General features: G+C 38.8%; 1 protein-coding gene across 1 annotated transcript in view; it reads right to left on the reverse strand.

Moving 5' to 3' along the window:
- Window positions 1–25,851, reverse strand: part of KCNB2 (potassium voltage-gated channel subfamily B member 2) — a 164,319-nt gene extending 138,468 nt beyond the window's left edge. Inside the window, exon 1 of the mRNA XM_041464471.1 lies at window positions 25,273–25,851. Coding sequence (XP_041320405.1) covers window positions 25,273–25,851 — 579 coding nt within the window. The remainder of the gene's footprint in view (window positions 1–25,272) is intronic.
- Window positions 25,852–27,796: the final 1,945 nt, after the last annotated feature.

Here is a 27,796-nt window from a genome sequence, read left to right on the forward strand (position 1 = left end):
GTACTGTGAAATGTTCCATGCTCAGCCACTCCTGTAGAGTGGGGAAATGGCAGGAAATCATTTTGAACAACAGCGAGTGTTATTTTTAGGGAGACATAATGGCTTGTTTGGTTTGACATCCAAAACAGATATAACTGCGACAAAAGCATTTAAATGCTAATCTGTCATTTACAGCAGGTAAACAAAAACTAACGTGCATAAAATCTGTGGTGCTTGTGAGACAGTGCCCTAGAAGCCTGAAATACTGCTTCATTCAGAGAAGACAGGCATCTTGGCAGGCACAATTTATACCCAAAATATATGAATGTTGAAAGCAAATTTTAGGTACTCAGACCTTTCTTTCTTGGTGTTGGATTTGGATCATACAGTTTGGGTCTCAGAGAGGAGTGATTTTTCATTTGCAGTGTATTTTTTGGAGATGGAAATATGCAGGCAGGTATTTTCCAGGAGCAATCAATACCTGCACAGTCCAATCAAAATGTACCCCACATGTGCAAATTCAAGAGATACGGAGAGATCCTAAATTCATCAGAAATTTGGGTGACTCAGGAAGAAATAGTTGCTTTATTTATTATTTTTTTTAATATTCTTTTCTTCCTGTTAAGTCTGCTTGTATGTGAAAGTCTTCAATACATACACAGACAACTTATGAAAAGTCTCTACACTGGACAAAATGTGATCTGTGACTTATCTCAAGCAGGCAAAATGACAGGAACAGAAAGAAACTCAGTCACCTGTCCCTCTTCCTTGTAACACGGTGTGATTTATCTCCTTACTATCTAATCACGTGGCTTCTGTCACGCAAGTGTCTTGGCTCCTGATAGCTGCTGAGTAACTTGTACAGAAACCATACTTTCACAGAAATAGAAAAATATTTTAGTTTCTACATGATGATTGGCTGAAAAAAAAAAATTAGTGCAGTAATGATCTGTATGGATCTGACCTCGACATGGATGGTCAGGCACTCTGGCAGAACTGTTTCTAGTTCTGGACCTTCACTTCTTAAATTTGTTTTGTCTTTTTCCTACATGTACTCTTCTGCAATACCAGAATGTGTTCTTTGGAGAATGTACGTATGCACTTTCCGGTGGTATTGACATGCCCTGTTTGTCAAATATACATCCCTGGAGTATAAATGTTAAACTTCTGTTGAGCAGGCAATTTCCCCAAGCCCCTCAAAGGGATGGTCATTTGCTCTATGCAGCAGAGTAGGTGCTGGTTCATGAGATGTCATCTTCCGAACATCCCTTGTCCAGTGCTTGCTGTTTGTCCTGTGAGGAAGGCTATGCCTGTCCTACACAGAGCCTGTGTGAAAATGCACATTACAGACACCAGTCTAGAAATCTGAGATCATAGTTGACAAGTTTAGAACCAAGTCATCCTCCCCTTATCTTGATGCATGTATCCAATGGAGTAAGCACAACAATTCAATTAAAAATAATCACCCAAGTCTGATGTTCTTTGTGCTATTCTATTCGTGGTTTTTATGTCACATTTGAAAGTACTGATTGGACAAAAATTGGCAGAAACTTTCTTTTCCAAGAAAATTTCCAGCTTGGTTTCAAGTACAGAGCTTAAAGGCATTCTAGAAGTGTCTTAAAAATATTCTGTAGAATAAGGAAGCCAACACAGCACTCAATTTTATGTTTTGAGAGTCTGAGAATTTATTACTGTGCTTCAAAATGTTCAGTTATGGTTGTGTGGGCTTTGACATTGCTCTTTCAGCTGACAAACATAATCTCATAGTGTGTCTAAGCCTCTCCACAGAGATCTTACGAGCTTTACTCTGCTGTCAATATCCTGCCTTGGGTTTCATGACCTAGGTGCAGTGAATACTTCAGGACATCCAGCACATGGCAGCAGACATCTTGATAACACCAAACCTCGCACACTGCTGTTTAATGACCTCTTGTATTATTTTTGTCTGTTGACTTTCTAAACCCATCAAAGCAGATTACAACCACTTACAGTGTTCCTGTCTTCTGAGTCCTCTGCTCAGCTTAATACAGCAAGGAAATCACCTTATCTGTCAGATATTCACTGCACCCCAAAATCTCTCTAAAACACATCATAATCCTTCAGTTGGACTAAGAAAGGATCTATTTTGAAAGATAATTGCACAATCTGTTTTAAACATATTTTTCATTCTTATATTCAAAAAGGAACAGGTTTTACACTTTCTTAATCTATTTTGCGAGCAGTTCTCTGATGCCAATGGTGTAGGTATGAATGCAGACAGCAGGCTGCGACTTTTGGTTATAAAGTTCTTCTGAAATTACTTGAAGGTGATAAAACCTAATAACATACAAAAACTGAGCCCAGGCACTACAGGTGACACTTATTTATCAGCCACAGCTCTTGACAGTCTTGCATACATATACCTGGGATAAATTTTGCTGTGATAAATACAAATATGCGTGTCTTACTTTAGACATCCACTTCTTTTTTAATTGAGAAAATGATTACAGCAGGATTTCCTGATACTTTTTCTGGCACTCCCATCCTCTGTTGCTGCCTATTCTCATGTGAAGAAAAGTTTAACACAAATAAATATGTTAAGGTGGTAGCAAATTCAATGCTTTACCACTGCCAAGTATCATTTCACAATTTGTGATTGGGATTGATTGGGACAAGGGGAAAATACAAGAAATAATTTTTTCAGCCCTTTCTGCCTGGATATATCTTTGCTCCATATGCATAATCTATAACAACCATTTTACACTCATGAAGAAAAACTGAGGCTTAAGAAAATAGGAACTTTTTTAAGTAGCAGCTGATGTTCTGCTTTAGCAAAGGGGTTACAGTGAGCAGTATATTTAGTTGTTTTGTTTTCTCCTCAGAGAAAGATCACATGCTGCATTTATGCAGGAAAATTTACTGCCACCTGACTAAAATTAGATAGTCCACACTTATGCTTTGAGTTTATGTCGTTATCCTGGGAATGGTGTGGGAGTTTAAATCTATAATCTCTGCATACTCACGGAAAGGCTGAGGACTATTCTGAATAAATGCAACAGCCTTGGAAATTCAGGCCTTAGCACTTGAATCATTTTTTTAATGAACTCTTTTAAAGCAGAGGTGCTGGAAAGCAAAAGTGGAGGGGGGAAGAAGGACAGGTAAGCAAGCATACCATATGGGCACTTAATGTATCTGGCAGCCTGCTGTTTTACCACTCTGGAGCCTTGTAATAGTATTAGCTGACACAGACGTGTGACTGTGCTCATCAGACGTCACTGCAGGGCTAAGGGACATGCTGTGGTGGCAAGCCCCACCACTGCAGTTTACATTGCATGCTGCAGCTCTAAGTGGCCACTGCTTCAGCTCCTGCTACTCAGACCTTCAGAAGGCCAGTTAATTCATAGATAACAAAACACTGCCAGGTGTAACAACGCTTGAGAATTTTTTTTTCTCTTGGCTTTCTCTTGAAAAATTTTGCTTCACTATGTTGGCTTTTTTTTTTTTTTTTTGTATTCACTGGCAAAACTGTACTGGGGGGGCAGGGAGGCAACAGCCACTCCCAGAAAGTGACACCAGCTCTCAGTAAATTAGTTGTGGGGATTTGTTAGGCAATGAAAATTTTTAGTTCTAACTCTCAGACCTCTTTTTCTATGGCAGCTTCATATACTGAAGGATATTGCTTACTATCTCTTCTCCCTATGATAGGCAGTAAATTCAGAGAGGCAGGAAGTAAATACCTAATCCAAACCCAGTATCAGTGTTATTTTGCTTGGATTCCACTTCACTGCACTCAGTGCATTCTATCTTTCCAGAACTGAGCTCTTACAGTAAGCTTCTTATATAAAAACCAGTGCAAAATAATATTGAAATGAAATGCAAAATATTGTGATTTTTATCAGATGTCTATTTCCAATCAACCTGAAAAATAAAAGAACTTTCTCACTCACTGATGTCTGTCTATTTGTAAATCTCATATCCTATTTTTGAGACCTATCATAAGCAAATTGGTTTGAACTGTGACACAAATCCATGCTGATGACCCTTAAACAGCCTTAAGAGTAAGTCATGAGCCTAATGAAAACTGCTTATTCTTTCATTTGCTCAAACATCTGTGCTAAATTCTTAAAATAATATTTAAAGGATGTAAGAAAGTTTTCAGAAATTCCCAAGAGGCTGGCTCACATCTTATAAAAGCAAAAGCAACTATTATCCCAGAGAGCATATAAACAGAAACCATTAATCTAAAAGCCAGATTACAGCAAGACTCCGTTATGAAGTCAATTCTGGATTAGTAAAGCCCTACTTTCTCCTTATTCTATATAATTTCTCCATTTTCTTTCAATCAATATAAAGTCAGAGTAGACCAGACACAGTGGTTACTTGGGTTTTTTCCCATTAAACTATTAACCAAGTAGGGAAACAAATGTTTTACATCATTTTTGTACACATCTACATGCGTGCCCGTGTCCATGAGCCTGATAATGTCTTTTCAGTAAAATTAACAAGGCAAGCCCTGCAGGACTAATTAGTTTTCCTTGCACAAAACTTTGGCAAGAAGTCAGCATTTCCTCACATTTAACATTCTGGACTCAAACTGGCTCTATTTCTGCCCAAGTCAAAATCTAGCTTAACTGTTTTTGGCCACAATGGGAATTTCAGTCCTCAACTAAGAGTGTATTTCTGAGTCAGTGATTCAGTTCCCTGACCGGTCTTTTACTGTGCATGGTCAGGACAAAGCTCTTCATTTCAGTGGCCAGTCCTCATCTACTCAGAATAGCCACGAGCTGAGCCAGACCACTTGAAATTTGTAGTAAATTCTAGGCTTTTCCAGATTTAGAAAAAGATATAATTTCTGGGATTTGTCAGCTGTCAAAACAATTGCCATTCCTTCTGTCAGGTGTTCTTTGATCTCTGTCTACTATTCTGTTGTTTCCCTAAGCACAGTATTTTTTCCCCTCAGGTTAGATGTCAACAAGAGAAGGTTTTCAAGTTAGAGCGAAATCTTCTCTTTCATGTGCCTTATACTAACCAGTTCAATACACAACAAGTGTTAAGTCCTGAGACTACCTCTGATGCAAACCATCTCATAGCTAATAAAGCAGAATTATAGCAATGGGATACAACTGAGAAAAATATAGACCACTGTCTGCCCCTATGTTGCTCAATAGAAACAGCAAAAGAAAAGTTTATGCAGACTAGGAAATTATTCTTACAGCAGAAGACATATGACTCTGAATAAAAAATGAGCACATATGCTTTTATTCCTGGAAGCGTGACATCCACAGTACTGGCAGTTTGGGACCCAGTGTAACAGATTCTTAAGCAGTTTCCACCCTTCTGGAGTACCAGATTAATTCTCCACAGACGAACATGATGTAAATATGAAACATTTGGCTCCAGCTTGAAGCAGTCAAAACTGATTTGCTGACTATCCCACCAACATTTCAGGATGCTCTGAACTACCTTATTATTCCTGTCAGCAAACCCTTGGGTGGCCAATGCCCAAAGTTTCTGCCTCCTTCCCTAAAATGCAGCAACCATTCGTGAGATACTCAGAAAAAAATAAAATGAACCCCCCAAAAATCAATTAACCACACCAGTTCAATTTCAGATTGTATCACTGAAACAAAGTCAAACACCTCAGGGGATGGAGAACCTCTCTGTATCCCCCTCTGTATTTAAAGTTCTGCATCAGCTGTGACAAGGAGCTTTGAGAACAGCCACGATCAGCAACAACAGCCTGTAGGTGTGCTGCTTATGTGATGTACTTGCAATGTCATTTTTTAGTAGTAACTGAGAAGAAGAAACTACTATTTCCATTGCCAATACATGCTTTGATCTATAAAAATACCCTACTAGCTATGTCTGGGGTAGGGCAGATTCATTTCTTAAGTTGACTACACAACAGAAAGCTCAAATATTACACTTGTGATAGAAATAAAGCACTGCAAAAATGACCAGGCTAATCACAAGGTCACTAGTGTTACCACAGGCCATTAATATCTATTTGAGAACGAATTTTAGAATTTTATCCTCTAGGCATAACTTATACAATATGACATTGCCACAATATCTTTGTTCTAATTTTCTCCATGGTGTGGTAAAAACTTTTTCATTTATTTTCTATTTCTTTGCCTGTGATGACCATTTAACACTATTCTCCTGATTAGAATGCAACATGTTTTGAGTTAATTCTTGGAAACTGAAATTTTATCTTAAAGGTAGACGAATTACAAAATCTATCACATCTGTATGAAATTATCAATAGAATGGAGTTTGGATCACAAAAAAGTTGCTCATCTCTGTTCCACCAAAGTATCTCATCTCTGTTCCACCAGACCAATCACTTTAGTCAAATGCTAAATTTTAAGAGATGATTTTCAGTTAGGTACATGCTTAACTGCAAGTCATCTCCTAAAATTTAGCATACTAATAATACGTATATTATATATAATACGTAAGTAATATAATGTGATTAAAATAACAAGGTATTCCTTAGTAATTCTGTAGACAATGTGATAATTAATATATTCATTATCATGGTTTCAAGGAGACCAACTACAGCAGTTTCTAAGAAGTGACATATTGTTTGCATGTCATCACATTTACTGCTTTAACAGTACAATGCTGCAGCTCGTGAGAAGGAACTTTGTGTGACTAGCTGCAAAACTTTTCTTCAGATGGTAAGGCCAGCTTAAAATCAAAAAAACCCAAACCCAAGGCATAAATAATGCTTTTGCTGTATTCTGATACCTGGCTACATTTCTGTGCAGCACAATTTGTTCACTGCTGAGTGCTTAAGTAAAACATTGTAGCACACATTAGGTGATCGCTATCTTCCGAGACAAAACTGAACTCCCATTTCTTTCAGGCACAAACTGAAGATGCTGTTTGCAGAGAACCCTCGAAGCTTCATGCCAAATCCAGCTCTTTCCAGTCAGCATTCTGGAAAAGCTGAAGCTTCCATCCAAACAGGAGAAAAGGTGAGCAGCTATGCAGACAGCTGACATTGCTGCCTCACAGGATGAGAAAATTGAGAGGTTGTCAGAGCTAATGCAGTAAATGTGCAGCAGGACAACAAAACCTGTTTTGCCTTCCCTTCCTCTTCCCTCTGGTGATGTCAGATATGCTGCTTTTAAGCTTTTGAGAGATGTATTTGGTGATGCTGCCCTGAAAGATGGCTTTGCAAAACTTTACCCATGCCAAGCAGGTGCTCAGCCCAAGGTCCATCCTGCTGAATGAAGGTGCCTGCCTGAGACTTGAATTTCTCCTGCAGCCAGTGGAGAAAGACATGTTACCTACAGTTGCTCTCAATCCCACTGAGCCCCTGTTTTTCCTGACTATGTGACAGAGCTTTAGACAACCAGAATACCGATCCAGGACCCTTGGTTTGGGTGCTGAAGGCAAAAGGCAAAAAAAAAAAATCAAAGGCAAAAAAAAAAAAAGAAAATCCTTAGCTCTCTTGCAACAGGATTGGGTCTGGAGAGCCAGTTGAACTCCAGCCACTGACATGAAGGAGGGCTGAATTCCATCTCAGTGCTGCAAACTTTGCATTTAGCAATGTTGCAGAGTAATCCGACCAAATCAACTTTTCTGAAGTGTATGGAATATGTCAAAGTCAACACCTAAATGATTTTGACACCTAAGCAAAATTCAATTAATATAAAACACTTCAGTATGAGTTTAGATGGCTCTTCTCTTCCTCTTCAATTCTTTACAATTATTTGCAAGTGAATAAAAAACAAACCTTGGAAAAAACATTCGCTCTACATAATTCCACTTCAGCAACAACTGAAAAACTGGAGTAACAGCAGTTCAGATACAAAGCACTTATGGAAGGAATATGATAAAGTGGGACACCTTGGGATTTATGTCAAAAACAGATCTGAAAGAATGGCTTGTGGTTTTCATCTTCCCCATAAGTGCTGGTAAATCCTGAGAAGTATTATATCTGAATATACACATATACATACATACAAACACAGACATATATATATATATATAAACATGTATAAAAGGACAGAACTCACTCATGGTTTGAAAGCTGGACTCAAAGAGAACACAGAGCAGGGCTGTCTCTTGTCTCCTGGGCTGGGGCTCTGGGGGCCACCAGTGAGGGACAGATCGGGGTGCTGGGCAGGTCACCCAGCCAACAGCTGCAGAACTGAGTGTGTGCTACTACTCTCCTTCTGGCATTGCTGTAGGAAACCTCTCGTGCCTCCTAGAGCTCTTCTGTGTCGAGAAATTGTATGTAAAATCTCATTTTTGGCTTTCTATAATGTCTCTGGGCATTGTACGATTGCAGAATACCGGTGAATGAGATCACTCCCATCACTGCTGACACTTGAAATGCTCTTTTGATTCCCCTTTTATTTGCACAAGCTGTTAGACTAAAGAGCCAGACACCATATCATTTTCTTGCACACAAATCATCTTATTTCCTATTGTAAGAGAAACCGAACCACCACACATTATGTCAAGTGACATTTCTTAAATGCTGTAAAATAAAGGAAAAACAATTTCTTTTCTTTTTTAGATTGATACCTTGATTTTTGTTTCATTATACTAAAATCCTTAAGTCTACTGGGTAATAGATATTCCCTTACTAAACCTTCTAAAAATCTCTATACAGGGACTAAGATTTGTGCCAAAGACGTTTGATTCTAAAGGACAAACAACTGAGATTATTTTTATTTAGCAGATTTCCTAATCACCTACTGCCTTAGCTTCCGTCAGTATATATGAAATTCTCTAACCACTGCAATATTTCATTGTCTCTAGACTTCTGAAAGAGAACTTTTATTAAATCAGTGTCAAAAATCTGAAACACAAGAATTCAGATATGAAAAATACAAACTCTCCTTACAGTATTTCAATTGTTCCCCTATTTTTACTCAAAGGTTTTATTCTATTCTAAGAACAGTACAAAAATTATGAATTTTATTGATGAAATGATTTGGAAAGTAGCGAGGTGCAGGGAGTAGCTACAAGGAGTGAGGGGGGAAATTACTGGACTGTCATTTTCTCCAGGCTTCAGCTTGTTCTCTATGGTTGTCAGACTGTATCCATCTATCTGAAAAACTGCAGGGGTGGAAGCAAAGGGGTAATTGCCTTCCAAAGGAGTCTTGGTGTTTAGCTAATCCCTAATAAAACGAGCATCTGTATGACAGAACGAGCACTACTGCACAGTGCAACAAAGAAGGCTTCCACATCAGCCTTGTCTGAAAGCAGACCTGACATAAGACACTCCCTAACAGGAGCCTGCTCAATATTTGCTTTGCACAAGGACTATGATTAATGAAGGCTCATTTCTTTGCTGTTTTTTTTCAATGATTCACACTAGCACTCAAAAGAAAAAAACATTCTCTTTTATTTCTCAATGCCAACATTTTATGGCCTTGAGAAAGACTAGTAGTTACATGCTTTCAAGACACAATAAAAGACCAAAACAACAAAACACAAAAAACCCCAAAGCCCTGAAAACACAGCAGACTCAGAAGATCAAAACCTGTCTTTACTGAAGAAAAACAACGTTATCTTGTGTGGCTGCAACAATGCAGAGGAGATGGTGACCAGCTGTGCAGGAGCAGTGCAGCATCACCTTCCGCGGTGCTGGACACGGATTCCAGCTGCGCTTTGCCACTGGCCTTGGAACACGGGGAGCTGCTGTCATGTGCAGAGGCAGGGAGGGACACATGTTCCATTTTTCTTGTCATTTCTCTTGGGTGTCTTTTCATAACTGCATTCCTGCTAATTAGCTTCACCTCGGAGTTGGGCAGGGCAACTATTTCCCCTTCAGGCTGCGGAGTGAGAAGAACACCCTACACCCTGTTTGATCAACTCTTTGGGTATGAGCAGCACAAGGACACACAGACTCACTAAATAAACTCAAGGAAGTGAAATAGCACTGTTTACCAGAAAGAAGCAAACACAAACCTCAGCTAAGGGGCCATCTGACCTTCAAGTACACAAAATGCAGTGTCCTCTCACTCAGAAAACTCCCAGCACAAAGCATGTGGTGGGGACATGAAAAAGGAGTATGAGCTTTCTCATAGCTGAAATTGTCCATGCTAGGGAATAGCAACAGCTCACCCAGCTTTTTATCACACATTTGTTAGCACCCAATGCCAGGAAACACCCAATGCCAGGGAGAGTACAAAAGGGAATATCTCACAAGGTCTAAACATCTCTTTATTTTGTGTTTTTTGCACTTGCAGTCTTTTGGTTCCCTTCAGCTTTTCCCAATCCCTGTCCAGACCCAGATGGAGCATCAGATAGAAGAGCTGTAGGTTTTCATTCTCTCTGTTTAGATCAGGGATTGTGGGTTCTTCCTGATAGTGTGAGCTCTTCATTCCTGAAGTATTGGAACTTTACTCCAGTGGAAAATTTTCTCTGTCATTCATACATACTTTGTACCTTTATATTACAGGATTTCCTTCCATCAAGGCTCTGAAACACTTACTTGGCTGACATCCTCAAATAAAATTAGGAATTTCACTTCATTTGCCTTGTTTTTTTAAACCTACATGGTTTACATAGCACCTAAATTTATATTGATTTGTCTGTTTTTACATATTTAGCTAAATTAGGACTTTGCTAGCACTGGGATTTTTTACTGATATTTTTCCTATTCTTATTTAAGAGATTTTTTTTAAACTTTCTCTCAAGTGGATGATCAGCTTTATTTGTGTGCTTCTTCACATCACATATTTTCCCTACTTTTTTTTGTAAACAATTTTCATAATGTCTTCAGTTCACTTTTTTTGTGACACAGAACAATAACTAAATGCAATGTTAAGTGAAGACTTTATTGAAGTTTACCTCCCACATCAATTCTGTTTTTCAGGATGCCCAGTTTGGACATTTTCTGAGCCACACAAGAGTGAGAAACTGGAACCACATAAGGGAAAAATGAAGAAAAGTTAATTCACAGAAGTTTTATACATGTTGTCTAAGAAAATGCCAGGCACTATGGAACGCTTCAGCATCCCAGCTGCAATGTTCCAGTGGCACCAGCTACCGTAACCATGTCCCTGCTGGATGCCATTTGCTGCATCCAGGTCTTCCCCCCTCCTGCCCATCACTTGCTCAGCCTCCGAGGTCTCTGGGATTGCACACAGATATTCTCTACTGGCTGGTGCGGCTTGAGTGTCATGAAAATGAACTGTGACCATGAGTCACAGCGAACAGGAAAGAAACATCTCCATCCAGACAGCATCTGCAGGACAGGTCAAAAAAATTATTTACTGCTCTTAAAGTCAAAATTGTTGTCTTGAGTGAATACACAAGGGTCTTAGTTGCTCCCTTGTCCACTTGCAATAAACTGTGTTTCTTCTCCCTTACAATATGCTGAACAAAAAATTTGGAAGATGCAGAACTCCATGAATGGAACTTCATGGAGAAATCAACTATCACTCGGTGTGCTGGTCCCTCCACAATGCACAGCAGCACTGAAGCTGTCAGCATGGCCCTGCATGCAATTTTGCCTCCTAACCAAGGTGAATTACTATGAAAGTAGCATCAAAGGGTGATCCAACAATATAGCTTCCAATCTGGGCTAGAGCAGCTGGAATTAATTTAGTAACTTTTGCCCTGCAACCCATTTCAGAATCTGGAGGAAGCTGCCTGTACCCATTATAAACTCTTGCTGTCTAAAGTATACTGGAAGTGTAGGCAGATTGCAGCATCTCAGAGGAGATATTTAATATTTGCTTACCAAAGCCAAAAGACCAGGATGGAATTAAGAATCAATGACTATGGATAAATATCTAAAGCAAAATCTAGATGCCTTTGAAGACTTTCTTACACTTTTATCTCAGCTCTTAGCATTTATTTTTGGTTTTCCACCCACAAAGTCTTTTTTATTGACTGAAATTAAATATTAATTCACTTTTCAAGCTACACTGTAGAAACCTGATCAAAGGCAAATGGTTACTATAATAAGTAGTAGTTAAATTCTATAAGTATAAAGTAATTTATCAATTTTCTTCTAAACTATAGCACTGACCTAAACATGTCAAAAGGCTCTGGGACCAACTGACATGTACACCATTACAAGACACACCCACAATATATTGGTTAAAATAGCTTATTTTCCATTAAAAGGAATAGAAACAAGGCAGATGAGTCTCTTAGATTTGTAGGCTTTCAAATCTCTGTCAGCATTATTAAATGAGAACATTATTTAATTACTAATGGTATGAGAGAACTCTGCCTGTTCTAAGTCTAAAATATTCAAGACCAAATTTCCACAGAAATAAAAGATGTTCCAGATGAAAGATCTGAATCCAGCTTCCCACTTTGTCAGAAACTTTTGTGGGACCTTAAAGTAGATAGAGTGAACCTCATTTGTACAACAGGGCTTCTCTGTCCTGTCAAATGATTGTAAATCTCAAATCACTTCAATATTACAAGGAACTGTACTAAAACAATTACAGTAGGGACAGATACATACATCTACTTGTCTGCATTTAGTTTGTAAACAATGCTCATTAACTTTGCTTCTCACATACAAAAAAATGCTCATGCTTTCTTTGATACATGTCTTTTCACCTCAGAGGTAAGCTTGTGGCACTAAATCTATACTAGGAGTGATTTAAACAACAAAAAAAAAAGATAATATTCTCAGGCACGATGTATATCCCTCCCTGGGGTGTCTTGGTTTTGGGTTGGTGTGGTGACATGCTGATGTGACTGAGCTCAGCACCTCACTTTGCACGGTGATTTTTGCATGCATACGCTCAACACACACAGAGAAGCTGTCAGTAAACAAGCAGAAACAGCTGTCCCCAGCTTACTTTAAAATTCTGACCTACACAGCTGGAGAAAACACTGCTTTGCTTTCACAGAAGGAATAATCTCACTCACAAGCAGGCTAGTCATCAGACTCCTCTCTCAGGAGATGCCTGTCACTACTCTGAAGTTCCTTGCTGAGAATTAAGACATGGCAAACTGGAGACCCTTTGTATGGCCACTGCCTATGACTGAAAGGTCTGACAATAGAAACAAAATTTATTTGAGATACCGTGCTAAGAATTTTTAAAATGAAAGGAAAAAATAATGCCATGGATTTTAGGAATAAAAACCCTAATAGGCACTGAAATTTCAATACATGTAGATATTTCCTGATTATGTTTCTCTTACTCCCTACCCTGTCCTTAGTCTTCTTTTCTGATGATCTCTTCTAGCCTTAGGGAAATTATCTGGTGGCTTGGACTGCCTATTTATTTTCTTTCTTTTTGCATCCTTATCATACGAAGTAATGCCAGCTGTACAGCTGACATTAGGTCACTTGTACAATTATCTAAATCGCATATATTATTCCAGCTAACATGCATCTTTGTCCTGATACAGATTTCCTGCCTTTGACACACAAGCCAGCCAGAGCTCCGACACGCTGCTCTGTCCCCAAGGCAGCTTGTCCCCAACCAGCTGTCCCCAGAGCGAGGCCCCGTGCAGAGCCCTCCACTTGCCCAGGGCTGTCTCTGGTGAGGCTTCGTGAAGCACCAGCTGCAGGGCAGAGGCTGAGCTCTCATCATCACCAAGCCTGGGGTTTCCTATGGTCAAAGGACAATATGGACATACACACCACTGTGCAGAAGAAGGAGAGTGCACCTGCACAACTTGGGATCCTGTGTGGAAGGGGAAGGAAAGACTGCTTTTGCTGTTCAGACACAACCTGGCTCTGTGCTTTTTATTTCATTTTGATCTATTATCTCACTTCCCCTTTTTTTCAATACTGTAAATGTCCTTTAAAAACTGTGTTTCAAAATAGCACCCTTAAGTCTAGAACCTGGCTTATCTGTGAAAACTTACCAAATAATGAATGCCAAAGTATTTGACATCATTGAATAAATTGACAGCATTTTTCATCCACAGAAAAATGTATCTTCTTTTTTTCTTACACACTAGATCACACTAGTGTTAAATCAGTGCACACCAGAGTCAGTGGTTGGTTGCCCTTTTTCTATAAACACGGAGATCTCAGATGACTTAGGTGAACATCCCTCTGGAGGGAGGTTTCATTCCAGAGCAGTTAAAACAACAGTTATGGTGATATTAAAAACTAAACATCTAGCAAAAATGTAAAAATGTTGTGAGATTCTTTTTTTTAGACCTAAAAAAAAAAAAAAAAGAAAGATTCGCTTGACTCCTGATTGACTCCTTCATGCATTTACAATAGAGAAAAGAAAAATGTAGTTTTGGACAGATGGGAAAGGAAAAGGGGAAATCCAGTTAAAAACCTCCATTCTTCTTTTGCATTTTACTTATGTAAACTCTGGGCAGGTTCAGTACCATTTCTGTGCCCAGAGGCGCTGTTTGTCTATGGCACAGCACTGAAGAACTGCTCCTCCATCCATTGTCACATGGTTGGAACAAGGAACGATTGCCAAGTGTGCTCCTGCAGCAAACTGATGTGCCACAGGGATCCACGACTGGCACACGTGCAAGTTGCTCCCCCTCTCAGGAACACTCGAATTCAGCCTAGTTCCCAAGGGATAATACTCCTTTTCACACAACTGCAATATGAGAGAAGGTTCAGAGCTTTTGAAGGTTTTCTTCCCATCTTCCTTTCTAAAAATGGAGGGGGCAAAGGCACCACAGAGATTTGCAGTTGTGCCTCCTGCTTGCAAGGACGGGGTTCTCCTGCTGTTTGCATGCTGGCTTTCAGCTTGGCTTCACAAGCAGGAGACATCTGTGCCTGCCCCGTGCCCTTTCCAGCTGCTCCCTGCCTTCCAGTAAAGCCCTGGGGGAGGATGCTTCCATGAAAGACAGGCAGCAGCAAAACCCTGCCAGTAACTGCGCTCTCTTTACCACCTCTCTGTCACACACAGCCTCCTTCTCAGGAACACGGGCTTAGGTAAGGGCTGGATTTTGTTTTTAAATCCAGTTAGAGAGGAAACTGATGCTGGAGTTACAAATGCTGAAGTTACATTAATCTGAATCATTATTGCTGAAATGCTTCACACACGTTATCAGAAATTCAATGCAATAATGGATATTTCTAAGATTAGGTTTTTCCTTTCAATTTCATACCCGCCTAAACTAAAAAATTTGTTTTCACTTAACGGAAATCAGACTGAGAGGGGACACCTGTGAGTCAGACATAGCAACTCTCATCATCAAAGCATCTCATCATCATCAAAGGAAATTAATTTGCTTTCAGAAAAGAGGCGTATTTCAGAAGAGCTTATTCTTCATGCAGACATTACTAACATCAGTTACACAATATTGTAATAAGACTTGTCCCACCATTCTGTGTTAACACATACTAAGAATGCTTCCTAAAGAGCATATCTAGCCCTCATCTATTCCCTCTATAATACACTCATCAAGCAAATTATTTTTCAGTCCAAGAGCTCTCATCTCTATCACCTACTCTAATTAAAAGACCTCCTCTTCAACTTACTTATTTAATCCAAAACTGCATATACAAGTATGTAGCAAACTGTGTTGATTCCTCCTAAATTCAACAGACTGAAGAAGCACTGAAAAGCTAAGAGGAATTGTTCACCATTTCACTATTACTGGAGTACCTACAGCATTTTGAGTAAATCTGTCATATGTAGTTTAGAATTAAATCCATGAACAGCAACCTCACCATCAGGCAGGAGAATATATCAATCTAAAATGCAGATTACAATACATTAGTATCAGGTTCACTGAAGCACATATTATTGACCTGAGTAATCTGTCCATCCTGCTTCAATTCTAAAAAAAGGCTCTAGAGTTCAGTGAAACAGGACTGGCCTCATACCTATGTACGTTTTTCATGTTACGTATTTTGCCTTTTGTGCTAAATGCAGGTAGCCATGGCCTAAAGAACTTTGAAGTCAATGTTAGTGTTATGACTGAATTCAGGGGCACTAACCAAATTTTTCTGTGCTATCATCTTACAAAATGAAACTGTATGCATACGTGTATAGACCACAGACCAAGATACTTTTGGAACAGTTTTTTCAAATGGCATTTAACTCCACAAAAGAATTTATATCAAATTTTTAAAAATATGATACGTGAAAATACAAAAGCTTTGTGAAAGTAACAGCAATGGAAATGAGTTCCCAGTTCTTCTCAGAATAAGCCTGTAACACATTTATACAATGTCAAAAGAACAGCCTTACCTACTTTATTTTAGCAATATTCACTGTTCTCCAGAAAAACCTCCCCCAAAGTCAAACACACTGGTGGATACTTGAGCAAAACAGAATACACAGGTCATCCAAGGATCCTTCAGAAAGCAATCCAAAAGGAGGCTGCAGCGCTTGGGAAAGAAACTGTGTGAATGTGAGTTTGTAACAACAAAGCTTGATGTCATTTCTGTCTGTCACAGAAATCCAACTGACTGAAAGAGTACGAAAAATTGAACCATCTCAGGAGTTAGCCAAAAATACCATCCCCAGGAATACATGAAACCACAGCAAGCTTAACTGTCCCAAAGTATGCCAGCAGCAATCCCTTGCAATGGGACATTCTGCAAGTGGCCAGCGATACCTGAAACTGTCACTGCCACTCAGTTGTCCTTGGGATAGCTCTGGCTGTGCCATACTGGAGCTTTTTAAAGCAATGTCTAACCCTTGTGGTTGCATCAAGAGGGACTCAATGATGGATGATGGAAGACAGTGAACTCTGGGTAACCAAAGTGCCCCAGCATCCTGCAATAAAGCCCATTGCTGCCTTGGAAAGGAAAGCTCCCCCTTTATGAGATGTTTTGTGAAGAACAGCTCTTTTTGGACTTTTCATTATCTTATCTATTAGAGATGAGGACAGAATAGCTTAGAAAACCCTAGAAGATTTTATATTAGTTTGATGAAGCACCAGTTTTTAGGCAGAAGATTAGGGGAGCACAACATCATTTCTACAAGCAGCAGGCATAAAAGATTCTCAGTGAGGAATGAACTTGAGCCTCAGAGGTCAGGTAAGACTAAACTCAGGAGTTCACCTTGTCATTCAGATAAAAGCTTCCTCAGACTTCAGGTCTGCATCCCATGGCTCCTGTCTTTCCCGGCATTTTAGAAGAAATCCTGTATGAATATTTATTACAAGTAGCTACACGATGGTTTGAAAAATCAGCAAATATGATTCAGGCAGTTTGTAGGCACTTAAATACTGAAAGAAAACTACTGCTCTGATAGTTTCAGCCATCTCACATATCTTCTTGATGTGTAATATTGTGAGCAATTTTTTTTAAATGGCTCAGCTGTCAGTATTGTATATACTTATACATAGTGTATGTATAGGATAAACTCCAACAAATCCAAACACTTATTTTGGAAATAAAGGCTAGCTGGTAATATTTAGAATTAATGGTTACAGTGCCAAAGTAAACGTGCTTTTCAAAGATAACTTGCCCCCTCCCACAGCTGCTCAAAAACACTTGAAGAGCTTTCTCAGCTGTGGTATGTGGAGTACCACATACTCACCTATAATGCTGCAACATTAACGTGGAAAGGATACTGCATATTTATGAAATTACTTAAAATGTAGAACTGTTTTCTGAGTCCCACCTAGTGTAAATCAAATTCACTCATCCCACTTGAAACCCTGGCCTTTTTTCATGCTTCCCCAAAAAGAGAATTACCAAGGCATGTTAAGAGCAGACCGCGGTGGCTTCATATAAGGACTGTACTGGGATCCTGTTCTAATCTCAAAGTCACTTTGAAACAGCTGTGCCAGTGTCACCTGATTGTTTTCAATATTCCCCCAAAGGACCTGGTTTTCAGTGCTATGTGTCAAATATTCACATATCTTAATCAAATAGAAAACTCATGAGTCTGCCATATGTCATGATAAATACCATGGGTTTTTTTCTGAAATAAACAACATGCAACAGTCTGTTTGGCTTCCCAGTCACTTGGGAGCAACTTTTTGTTGTTCTGCATCTTGCAACAAAATCAGAGAGCCAAACAAAGGCCAGTTTTCCGGGGATCATATAGATTTGTTTTGCCTCAGCTCTGCAAAAGCCAGACAGAGCCTGTTTATCCAGACAATAAGATGCAGGCCTTTGTGTCCCACAGATTTTTTTCTGGGTAATGTTTCATCACTTAATTTATTAGTGTATCTCCCTGACATCTGATTCCTTCCACATATCTTACATGAGAGAAGACAATACACTGGCAGCTGCTTATAAAAACATGGAACGGAAATGCAACATTTTTAGGACATACGATCTGCCCCTGTGTGAAGGGAAAGGCACAACAGCCTGGTCTGTCCCCTCAGGCATTGCACAGCTTAAGTGACATGTCACAGCCAAAAATCCAGCTTGTGAGATGCCTCTGATTTTGTGAGGGGCATGCTGTAATGCCCAAAACATCACCCTCGTAACCAGAAATACTGCAGTATATATTTTAAAAGATATGTAGCACCATTGATGCTACTCTACACTCAGTAGATGGTAACAGCATTAAAAAAGGATATGATCGGTGGTAAAAGAAGCTGTTGTTGTAGTTAAATTACTCTCTTAAGTTAAATTAAGTTAATTTGCTCTCCTAAATTAAGGACGCAAGGTGCTGGCGTAATTTGGAATAAATGTTTTCTATACATGATAGCTGTTCTCATGCAGATGGTAACTGCTGGTAAATCACTGTAATATCATATATTCCAAATCCCAGTAGGTTTTTCTGTGCAAGAGCTACTGTGTGATCCTGTGAATGGTTTCACAAGTTCAGGCATATTCTATTCATTACTTTAAAACTTTGTTTTGCAAAATATTTCCAACTAGATATTATTACCAGACACGAAAAATAGATTTCCCCAATTTTTAAAATAATTATTCCTGCCCTTTTTTTCCCCCTTTAACAAGACTCATCATGAATCGCCTTTGATTTTCCTTAATGTATGCATAAAGCCAGAGTCAGTGAAGTCCCTTATCACAGCTACAGGAGTAAAGTTCTCATCCCTTTGTTCATACAGGGAATGGGGATATTCTCTGGTGCCAGTGCTTGAAGCCAGTGAGGGACTGTTATAATATGAGTCACTGCATCGCTGCCCTTGGCACTGCTTCCACAATTTCAGCATCTCTTTTACTGAGAATTAAGTGCCAATAAGCAATTCGGTTCAAAGGACATTTTACTCATCCCCACAGCAGTTCTTAGTAAGGTTTTTAATAAGTTTGCACACCACTGATAATATCTCAGGGCTGAAGGGAACCTGTATGTAACTGAGGTACTGAGCACCTCTGAAGCAAGACAGATCAGATGGTAGCTGTATTCCCATGACACTTTAAACTGACCAAAAATGCTGAATCATGGGTTACACGATACTTCATATAAGAAGTATAAAGAAGGTAAATAATCTTTTAATGACCAGCTCAGAAGTGAGCATATATAAGTTCTTCAAACAAAATCAATTAACTACTGCCAGTCTTCTTTGTTCCTTGATATAATATCTATTGAAAAAGCAATAAATTCACTTATCTTTCAAGACATTAAAACACTTGAGTTATTAAATATGAATGACTAGGATCCAATATAATCTCCTTGTCTTACAGTCACATTGACTGACTTTATCGTTTGGCACAAGAAATAACTTCACCTTAAAAGCAAAGAGTGGTAATGAGTTTCCTTAGAATAAACAATCATGAAATGAAGACACCTATTTATTACCAGTGACCATTCTCTGTGCTTTATCATTACTTACTTTCAGTGGACAAATTTCTATAAAGTACTGGGAGTGACAATGCAAATTATATTATTCCTGGTAGTCCATCTGAATAAAGGTTTGTGACAGGATTGCCCCCAAAAATAAATTTAAACCAGAAGTTGGACAGAAGTTCAAGCCACATACCAGCTAGAAAAGAACACTTATCTCCAATGAATATCATGCCCTGAGGTATATCACAACATACCAATCATCTAAGTTTTTCTAAAGTGCTTTGAGTGTATATGGTTACCTTCAACCCAAAAGAAACCAGTAGCATACCATTAATCAGGGTTTACCCCGAATGAACACTGTGACAATCCAATTTATGAGGACTTGCAAAGGAAAAATGAAGTGTCCTATATGACACTCTGCTCTGTTCTGGTCATGCACAGTGACTGATAATTTCCACTCACTCTTAAGACACTTCTAAGCTGCTCTACAAGGAATAGGCATGAGACTCATTGTGAATCATACATAAGATGGTGGAAAGTAAGAATCAGGCCCCTGATGTAAAATAGGTGTCTTGCCTCTCTTGGCAAGTCATTGTGGCAAGCCCAGCCAAAATGCACATGTAGCTAAATAAATATTGGTGGCCTAAATCTCCTCTTGTGTGCTCCTGGTTTTTTTTGTTTTTTTTTTTCCCCACCCCTAAGGAATTTTTGTTCACAAAAGGGATTAGTTACTCAATATTGCACACAAAGTCCTCACAATTTCCAGTCAGGCTTGGGATAATTATACCTTCTGTAATCCACAATCCACTAGTTAGCTGATAAACTAGTGTGCTTTTTACAAAGAAGTAATACTCATGTTACAATTTGTAACGCAAACAAAAAGAAAAATCCCCTGAAAACTAACCCAAAGAAAAACAGAAATCAATAAAATAAGGAAAAATCAGCCATGCAGTGACACAAACAGAATTAACAGAGAACGCTTTCAACCCTATCAGGTTTCACTTTAAATACTGCAGAACACAAAGGCCAATGTTTTACCCTTCTGTGTATGTACACCAACAGGGGTTATGCAAAAAATCAAGGACAGGATGTGACTGAATAGTAATTTTTCAAATTACTTTGTACTACCTTTTATACTTGATCAGTTAGTAGTCTCGTTGAGTTTGATGCAAATATTCATAGGAGAAAAAATTACTTGCATAATAAAGAACTGCAGAATCAATCACAATCAATTACATCCTAGTTGTATTCAAAGGGGCAACATGGGATATAAAACACAAATTGGGAAATTTGAGTGAAATTTGTTGATAATGTTACTGTAAGGTAATTAAAATACTCTTGTAGATGAAAGGTGGTATGTCACTATCAGGTATCTTTAGGCAGACACAGGGTCTCTGTTACTCCTGGATATTCCACTTATTTCTTGTTTCATTCACTCTATATTTACCATAAAACATGTTGACTAGAAACATTCCATATTTATTTAGGATTTAGCCCAAAAGAGCTTCATCAGTGTTAAAAACCAGAGAAAATAATCAGGCTATTGGATCCACTAAACAAGAATGAAAGGAAGAGCTCGTTCACTAACGCTTTGAAAGACATAATAAATGTATGGGTTCATTTGATTCACACTCATTCCAAAGTAAGGCTCCTTTGATTCTGAGAGCACTGCACAAAACAGTGTACCTCAGACACAGCTGACTAGGCATCAGCTCAGGTAGATGTCTCTTAATATGCCAGTTCACAAGGTGCTGAACCATAAACACTGCTGCAATCCAGCTGCACAAAGTTCACATCTGACTGAAGTCAGTGCTCGTTCTGGTATCTGTTGAGGACTTCTGCATTACTGACAGGTTGGTCAGAGCTGCTGCTGCACTAAGGAGGCTGTTATAGGTCCAGCAGCTGCAAATAAAAGATTAAAAGATGGCTGATAGCATAAGTAATTTTTTTTTTTTTTTTTTAAAGACAGTTTTCACAAACTACTGGTTACACAATAAGTATAAATAAATGCCTGGTCTAAAAACTCAGATGTTACTCTGGACCAAAGAATGCCAGACTCATGCAAAACTCTGTGGTTTGGGGACCAGGCTTTGGGACTTTTCTGGGATGTAAAATATGCAAAATTCCTGTCCCTCATAAATTCCAGCACTGCTTCTCATTCCATAGCTCTGTACATGTCTGAAATGGCTGGACTTCTGCACATCTTTATCTTAATCCTACTTAAAAAGCTTATGAATGAGAACACTGGAAAATGGAGGCAAATCCTGTTGTCCTCAGCTGAAATGTCTACTGAATTCACAGAAATCTTTCCTGGGATGAGGACTAAGCAAGAACTGCTGTGCCTCTAATATTGGTGACTGAGATGAAGTGCACATCTGCATTTACTAAATTAAAAAAAACTCAAAAAGTTAAGTGTGCCTGTACTGTGCAACAGTACTTGATCTATAATATTCCTTTTTTTACTAGCTAAACATAGTTTTAATTTCTTGCCACACATTCTTCTTGCTTTCTCCTATTTATTGTTGCATATCCTGTAAAATACATGCTGCTCATTCACTGTCATCTTGTTCTGTCTCACCTTGCTGTAAGTGAAGTCAGTGGCAAACCTTCACTGACCTCGAAAGGAGCAGGATTTGTCCTGAGATGCCTAATCCAAAGCAGGACTCCCTCTTAATTCAGTAAGCTTTGGATCAGACCTAGAAGGGCTCTTAACAGAATCAAGAAGTGGCAAGACACAGTCACATATCAAAACCACATCCCAGTATTTATCTCACATTTCTAATCTTTGATGTGAAAGGGATTTAAAAACCAAGCTGTTCCTGTCAGCTGCTTGGATGCCACACAGGATGTAAATGACTGAACAAGTACCTATAGGATATATATGCACATTCATATGGTTTCATCTCTTCAAAAGGCAGCTAATATTTGAATTCGAGGCTTATGGCAATATTTCCTCACTTGCTTCCCAACTTGCCACTGTCAAAATTCCACTATCCTTTCTACTCCTACAGAGGAAAGAAGATGGTTGTGCCTCTTGTCTCAGGACAAACTAGAAAATTATTAGACCAAATACAAAAAAAAATGAAAAATCTAAAAGAGATGTTATCTAAACACTTCAGATAAAACCTTGCCACTGATCCTACTGATCCTAATGCAGTCTTTTTCAAAGTGCAGCCCACTGATTCCACCATATCTTGTTTTATGTTACCTAAGGTCAAATGTGTTGTGATGGTCTTTGCTCTCCTTTATGTCATTCAACCAAGTTTCTATAGCTGTCTGAGCTGCCATGGGCATATCTGACTATAATTTTGGCTCATATATGTATTTACAGACTGAAGGTGACTAGCTAGAGAAACTGAGTGCATGTGTTATGGTGATTTCTAGCTACCAGAACCACAGAAACCACATCAAATGGCATTAACTTAGACAAAAGGCAATTGAAATAATGAAAATCATGACAACATGTATTTAAGTGCAATGTGAAACTCCCTGTAGCAAGAAAGATCTATAACATTGAATCAAATTAGGGCATGAGGGGAAAAGGAAATAAAAAGGTAAAAAATAATTATTTAGACATCTGGGGAAATTGAAGAAACAGCCACACTCATCTGCAAAATCTGAAGAGAAATCTGCTCAGAGTGACCAAAGGGGGATTTTCTTAAAAGCTCAGGGCCAGCCTAACTTATTTTAAGCAAATGCATGATGGGGCACTGCGTAAGTCATAAGAACAGTTTGATGAATGGCAAGCACTCATGCAAGCTTAACCATCCTATATTTCTGCATTTATTCAACATGCAAATGAATGAAAGCGAGTCACAGGCAAAGAATGTAAAAATCGGTATATTACTTCTGTTTTATTCATCTGCTTCATCTTACTGTGTTGACTCCTACCTAGTCTTAGGAAAACACTAATTAAGCATATGTCTCAAGCCTTAGAGACAGCTGCCTTCATTTCTGTGCATAAAAGAGAAAACATTTCACAACCAAATCTGCCTGCTGGATGTCTCTGAGGCCGTGTCCGTGGCCAGCTGCTCTGCCAGGTCGCGTGCAGCGTGTTTCAGCAGTGTGGCTCAGACAGGATTTCCTCCTGCCCGCATCCAGGAGGAGAGGTCTGTTATGGAACACACTGGTGACGTTTCAAGGCATGCAGGACTGAGAAGCTGGTCCCTGAGTCCTGCAGGCAGTGCAGAAGCTGTGTCACAGAAGTGCTGGCAGGGGCTGAGGGATCTTAGCTTGCACCAGGGGATCACGGGGCATAACACAGCCTCCCCGAACCCTTTTTGGCAAAACTTATGCCCATCTGCTTCCCCTCTGCTCTTTCTCCTGGAGAAGAACATATGGCCTAGAATATGTATCTTGGAAGAAAATTTATTCATGTAGTTTTCTAAAATATTCTGAATAAATTTATTCATGTAGTTTTCTAAAATATTCTGAATACTTTCATTTTTCTCCTATAAGCTTTTATTCTGCTTACAAACTTTAAATTCTGCCACAACATCTTTTTTTAATAAAGTAAGTTCCTTGCTTAAAAAGTTAGGTAGCTCACAATGAAGAATGAAAATTTAAAAAAAAAAAAAGTGTACTGTACCTCAATAGTAAGAGTTACTATTGCAAAAAAAATCTTTGCCAGAATTCTCATTTTTTTGTCCATTGCAGCATCATTTTTTAATACTTACCTTGGTCCAAGAGCATTGCATCCAATAACAAACAACAACAGAAGAAAATAAAGCCACAGTTAAGCTTAACACGAACATCTAAACATCGGACATTTTCGTTTTGAGTCATACAAACTGGAGATGAGTTTAATTCCAAAATTTACCTCACATTAATTAGTGCTTCACACCACAAAGAGAACAACCAAGCTCCTCAAGATGCAGGAAAATCTTTCTTTTAAATACGAGTACCAACATCTCTGTGTGCAGTCCCATTTCCACAACCAGGGTAAACTTTTCCATTGTTATCAGTGAGACTTCAGCCAACTTCCCTGTTTGAAGACAGCAGAACTGGACCCAGGATTCATCTGAATTTGTTCTCACTTCTGACTAAATATATATAAACTTTACACATATATATTTGTGTGTATGCACGTCTAGAATATATACTTGTTTATATACATATACCTGTATACACATAAATATACATGAATATAAATATATATATGCATTAATATTTTAGCATTTTTATACAAAACACTCTAATTCTTGATTGCAAAAGTGTAGTATAAGAGAAAACATGCCATACTAAAGCCATGCCAGACCAGCTGATGACTCTTTGATAGTTTATCCAGCACAACCTACCAAACACTGACACACCATACATGCAGTGCCTGTAACAGGACAAGCAATACTGAAATGGGTGTTTGTCATAACCAAATACTTTTCTAACAAACAAGTAGATAATGTACTCTGTCTGCATTTTCATTGAAGTGTTTCATATGGAATGCATTAAGAATCACACAGATGTTTCTCATCACATACAGCAAAAGCAAAGTACAGTACAGTACAGTAGTTGCCTAAAAACAAATGAACTCAGCAGGGTTCCTTCTGCTGATTTCAGTGGGATTTAGGACAGATTTTGGTGTTTTCACTTAATGATATGTAGATTTTTAGATTCTTCTTTTCTCTAAATATTTTAGTGGATGTTGTTGATTCCTACAAGTCAGATGCATGGGTCATGAAACCATTTTCTACTATCTTTATATTAAGCCTACTGTTTATCCTACCTTTGCTGCAACAGATGAGTTGGGTTTCTCAAGCAAGTCCCAAAGCTTCTTCCTTTTCTCTGGGCAGCAGGTATTATCAAACTCTTCCCCTTCTCTCTCTCGCAAGGTCTCTGCCTCTCTCCTCAGCTCCTCATTCATTTGCTCTTTCTTTTGATGGTATCTTGCCTGGCAGCAAGATTCTAAATATATTTCATCAATCCCCCAGTAATCAAGCTCCTGGCCAAAAGAGAGAGCACACATTTCTTCCATCATATGTAGTTTCCCTGTCCTGTAGAAATTCAAAATGGAAGTGAAAGCCCCCGGGTGTCGATCAAAAAAATACTCATTTTCATTCAGATTATAGTCATCACACACTTCTAACAGAGATTCATGGGTATTGCAGTCTCTGAGCTTTCCTAATCGTGTCCTTGGAAGTCTGTCCAAAGTCCTCCACAGCACTTCATGGTTGAGTCCACCGACATTTATTTTAACTCTCCGCGAGCAGGCTTTGCTCCTAATGATCTCCACTGGTTCCGGAGGGAGAGAAAGGGTGGACCTTGAAGACTTTTTGGTGATCCCTGGTGGAGCTTTCTCAGCCATTCTGTAAAAGATGAAGTTGTAACACCAGAGTCTGTAGGAAAATGAGCTTGGAGACTACGAATATTTGGGCAGAATCCTCTTCAGACAGATAGCTCCATTCCTGAAGCTAGAAAAGACAAAAACTTAGAATATTTCCAGTACAATGCATCCCCCAATCTCTCTCTCTCTCTCTCTTTCCATACTTTCATATACAGATGAAAATTTAATGATTTTAATTTGCCCTCTTTATAGTGATATTCTTTGTGGTAATATCCAGAAGCACTGGAACAGCTGGAACAGCTAAGAGCACTATGCTTAAGCAAAGGAAAAACTCACTGGAATCCCTGCATTTGTGAAAATCAACTGTTACAATTTGTACAAAGACTTGGTTGTTTGTTTTTTTTTTTTTTAAGAATCACTTTCTGATGTTGCTGTGTTAGCTTAATCTGATTACTTATCTTTTAATGGTGAGGTGTGCAAATGGAAAGATTATAGGGATATGTACAAGTAAAGACAGAGGCTAGTCTACCTTTTATTGAAAAATTCTAATTTGGGAGATACTGAAACTGAATAAAACAATCACAGCACATCACAGTCTCCAAACCAAACTGCTTCCCTCCTTGTCCCAATTCAAATATTAATTTGCTGTTATTATTTCACGGGTAAATATTATTTACCAAACAATTCAAATGCCATCCTGAGAAGTCATTTTTTTTTTTACGACCACACAGCAATCCTCTGCAAGGCTCTTCTCTGCCCCACTGTTCACCTGTTACATTGCTGCAGACATGACTGCATGACAGCAATCAGCGACCTCAGTTTCAGTAATCCACAACCTCACTCACTGTGCCCAGTGCTTCAGTGAACTCTGAAGTGCAGCTGCTTGTCACTAAATGTAGAATACCAGAAACAATCAGGAAGGAAACCCACCCACCAGCTCTACTGCTGCCAACTGTCAGGCACAGTGCTTCAATATTAACCCAGCAATGGCATCATGGCCCAAAGAATGCTTACACAAGGCTTCTGTTCCAAACTTGGAAAGTCCTCCTCAGTAATTCCCAGAGCTGACATCTCCTCCTCCTATTCTCAGCAAATCAACAATTCAACAATCTGGTTTTTGTTTTTAATTTGCTTGTTTTGTTTTGCTTGAAGTTAAATAAATCCAGCAAATAAAATAATTTGAAGTGTACAAGAATTTGATCCTCTTTGCAGAGTAAACATGAAAGTTGTGCTGGGAGGGATTGTTACTTATAAATACATCAGGAGTAAACACCTGGGAGGGGTCTGAACTATTTGTACTGAAGTACCAGTTGGCACAAGAACAAATGGGTACAAACTCATCACAAGAAAAGGCAGAAGTTTGAAAGAGAATCACCAGACCTGCACCAGAGCAGTGAGGATTTAGAATAATCCTTTACTAGAAGTATCAGGAAAAAAAAAGAATAATTACAGTGTGTCATCTGACATGCCCATGACAGTATTGACTCTGTTGCTGGTATAAAATCAAAATTGCTGAACTTCATTATAGCTAAACTTTAAAAGTTCCTCCACCAATAGACAAAATAAGACTCAGTCAACTACAGTCCAGGTATGACTATCATGTCCAAAAACATCAGAAAAGAGGAAAATTACTTATGAGAGAAATATTTACATCTAAAGATTTAAGATCTAAGATTTAAAGATTTTTCTTTTTGTTTTGTTTGGTGCATAAGCTAAATTATGGCAACAGCCCAGAATACCATCATTTTTAGTTACCAATTTCATTGTCAAGCTGAACTTCAAAACTGTAAGTGTCCAAATATTCTGCATCTTCCCATCCTGCCTCCAGCACTGCATTGTGGAGATCCCTCCTCATCTCCCAGTGCAACCCAGAGCACTTCTGTGCCTAATTACATAAGGGTTTAAGCCTGTAACATTTACTGTCATTCACAAAAATGAATATCTGATAACTTCACTTTCAAAGATA

Source organism: Pyrgilauda ruficollis, unplaced genomic scaffold (genome assembly GCF_017590135.1).
Source record: "Pyrgilauda ruficollis isolate IOZ18807 unplaced genomic scaffold, ASM1759013v1 scaffold18, whole genome shotgun sequence".
In the NCBI taxonomy this organism is placed as follows: Eukaryota; Metazoa; Chordata; class Aves; order Passeriformes; family Passeridae; genus Pyrgilauda; species Pyrgilauda ruficollis.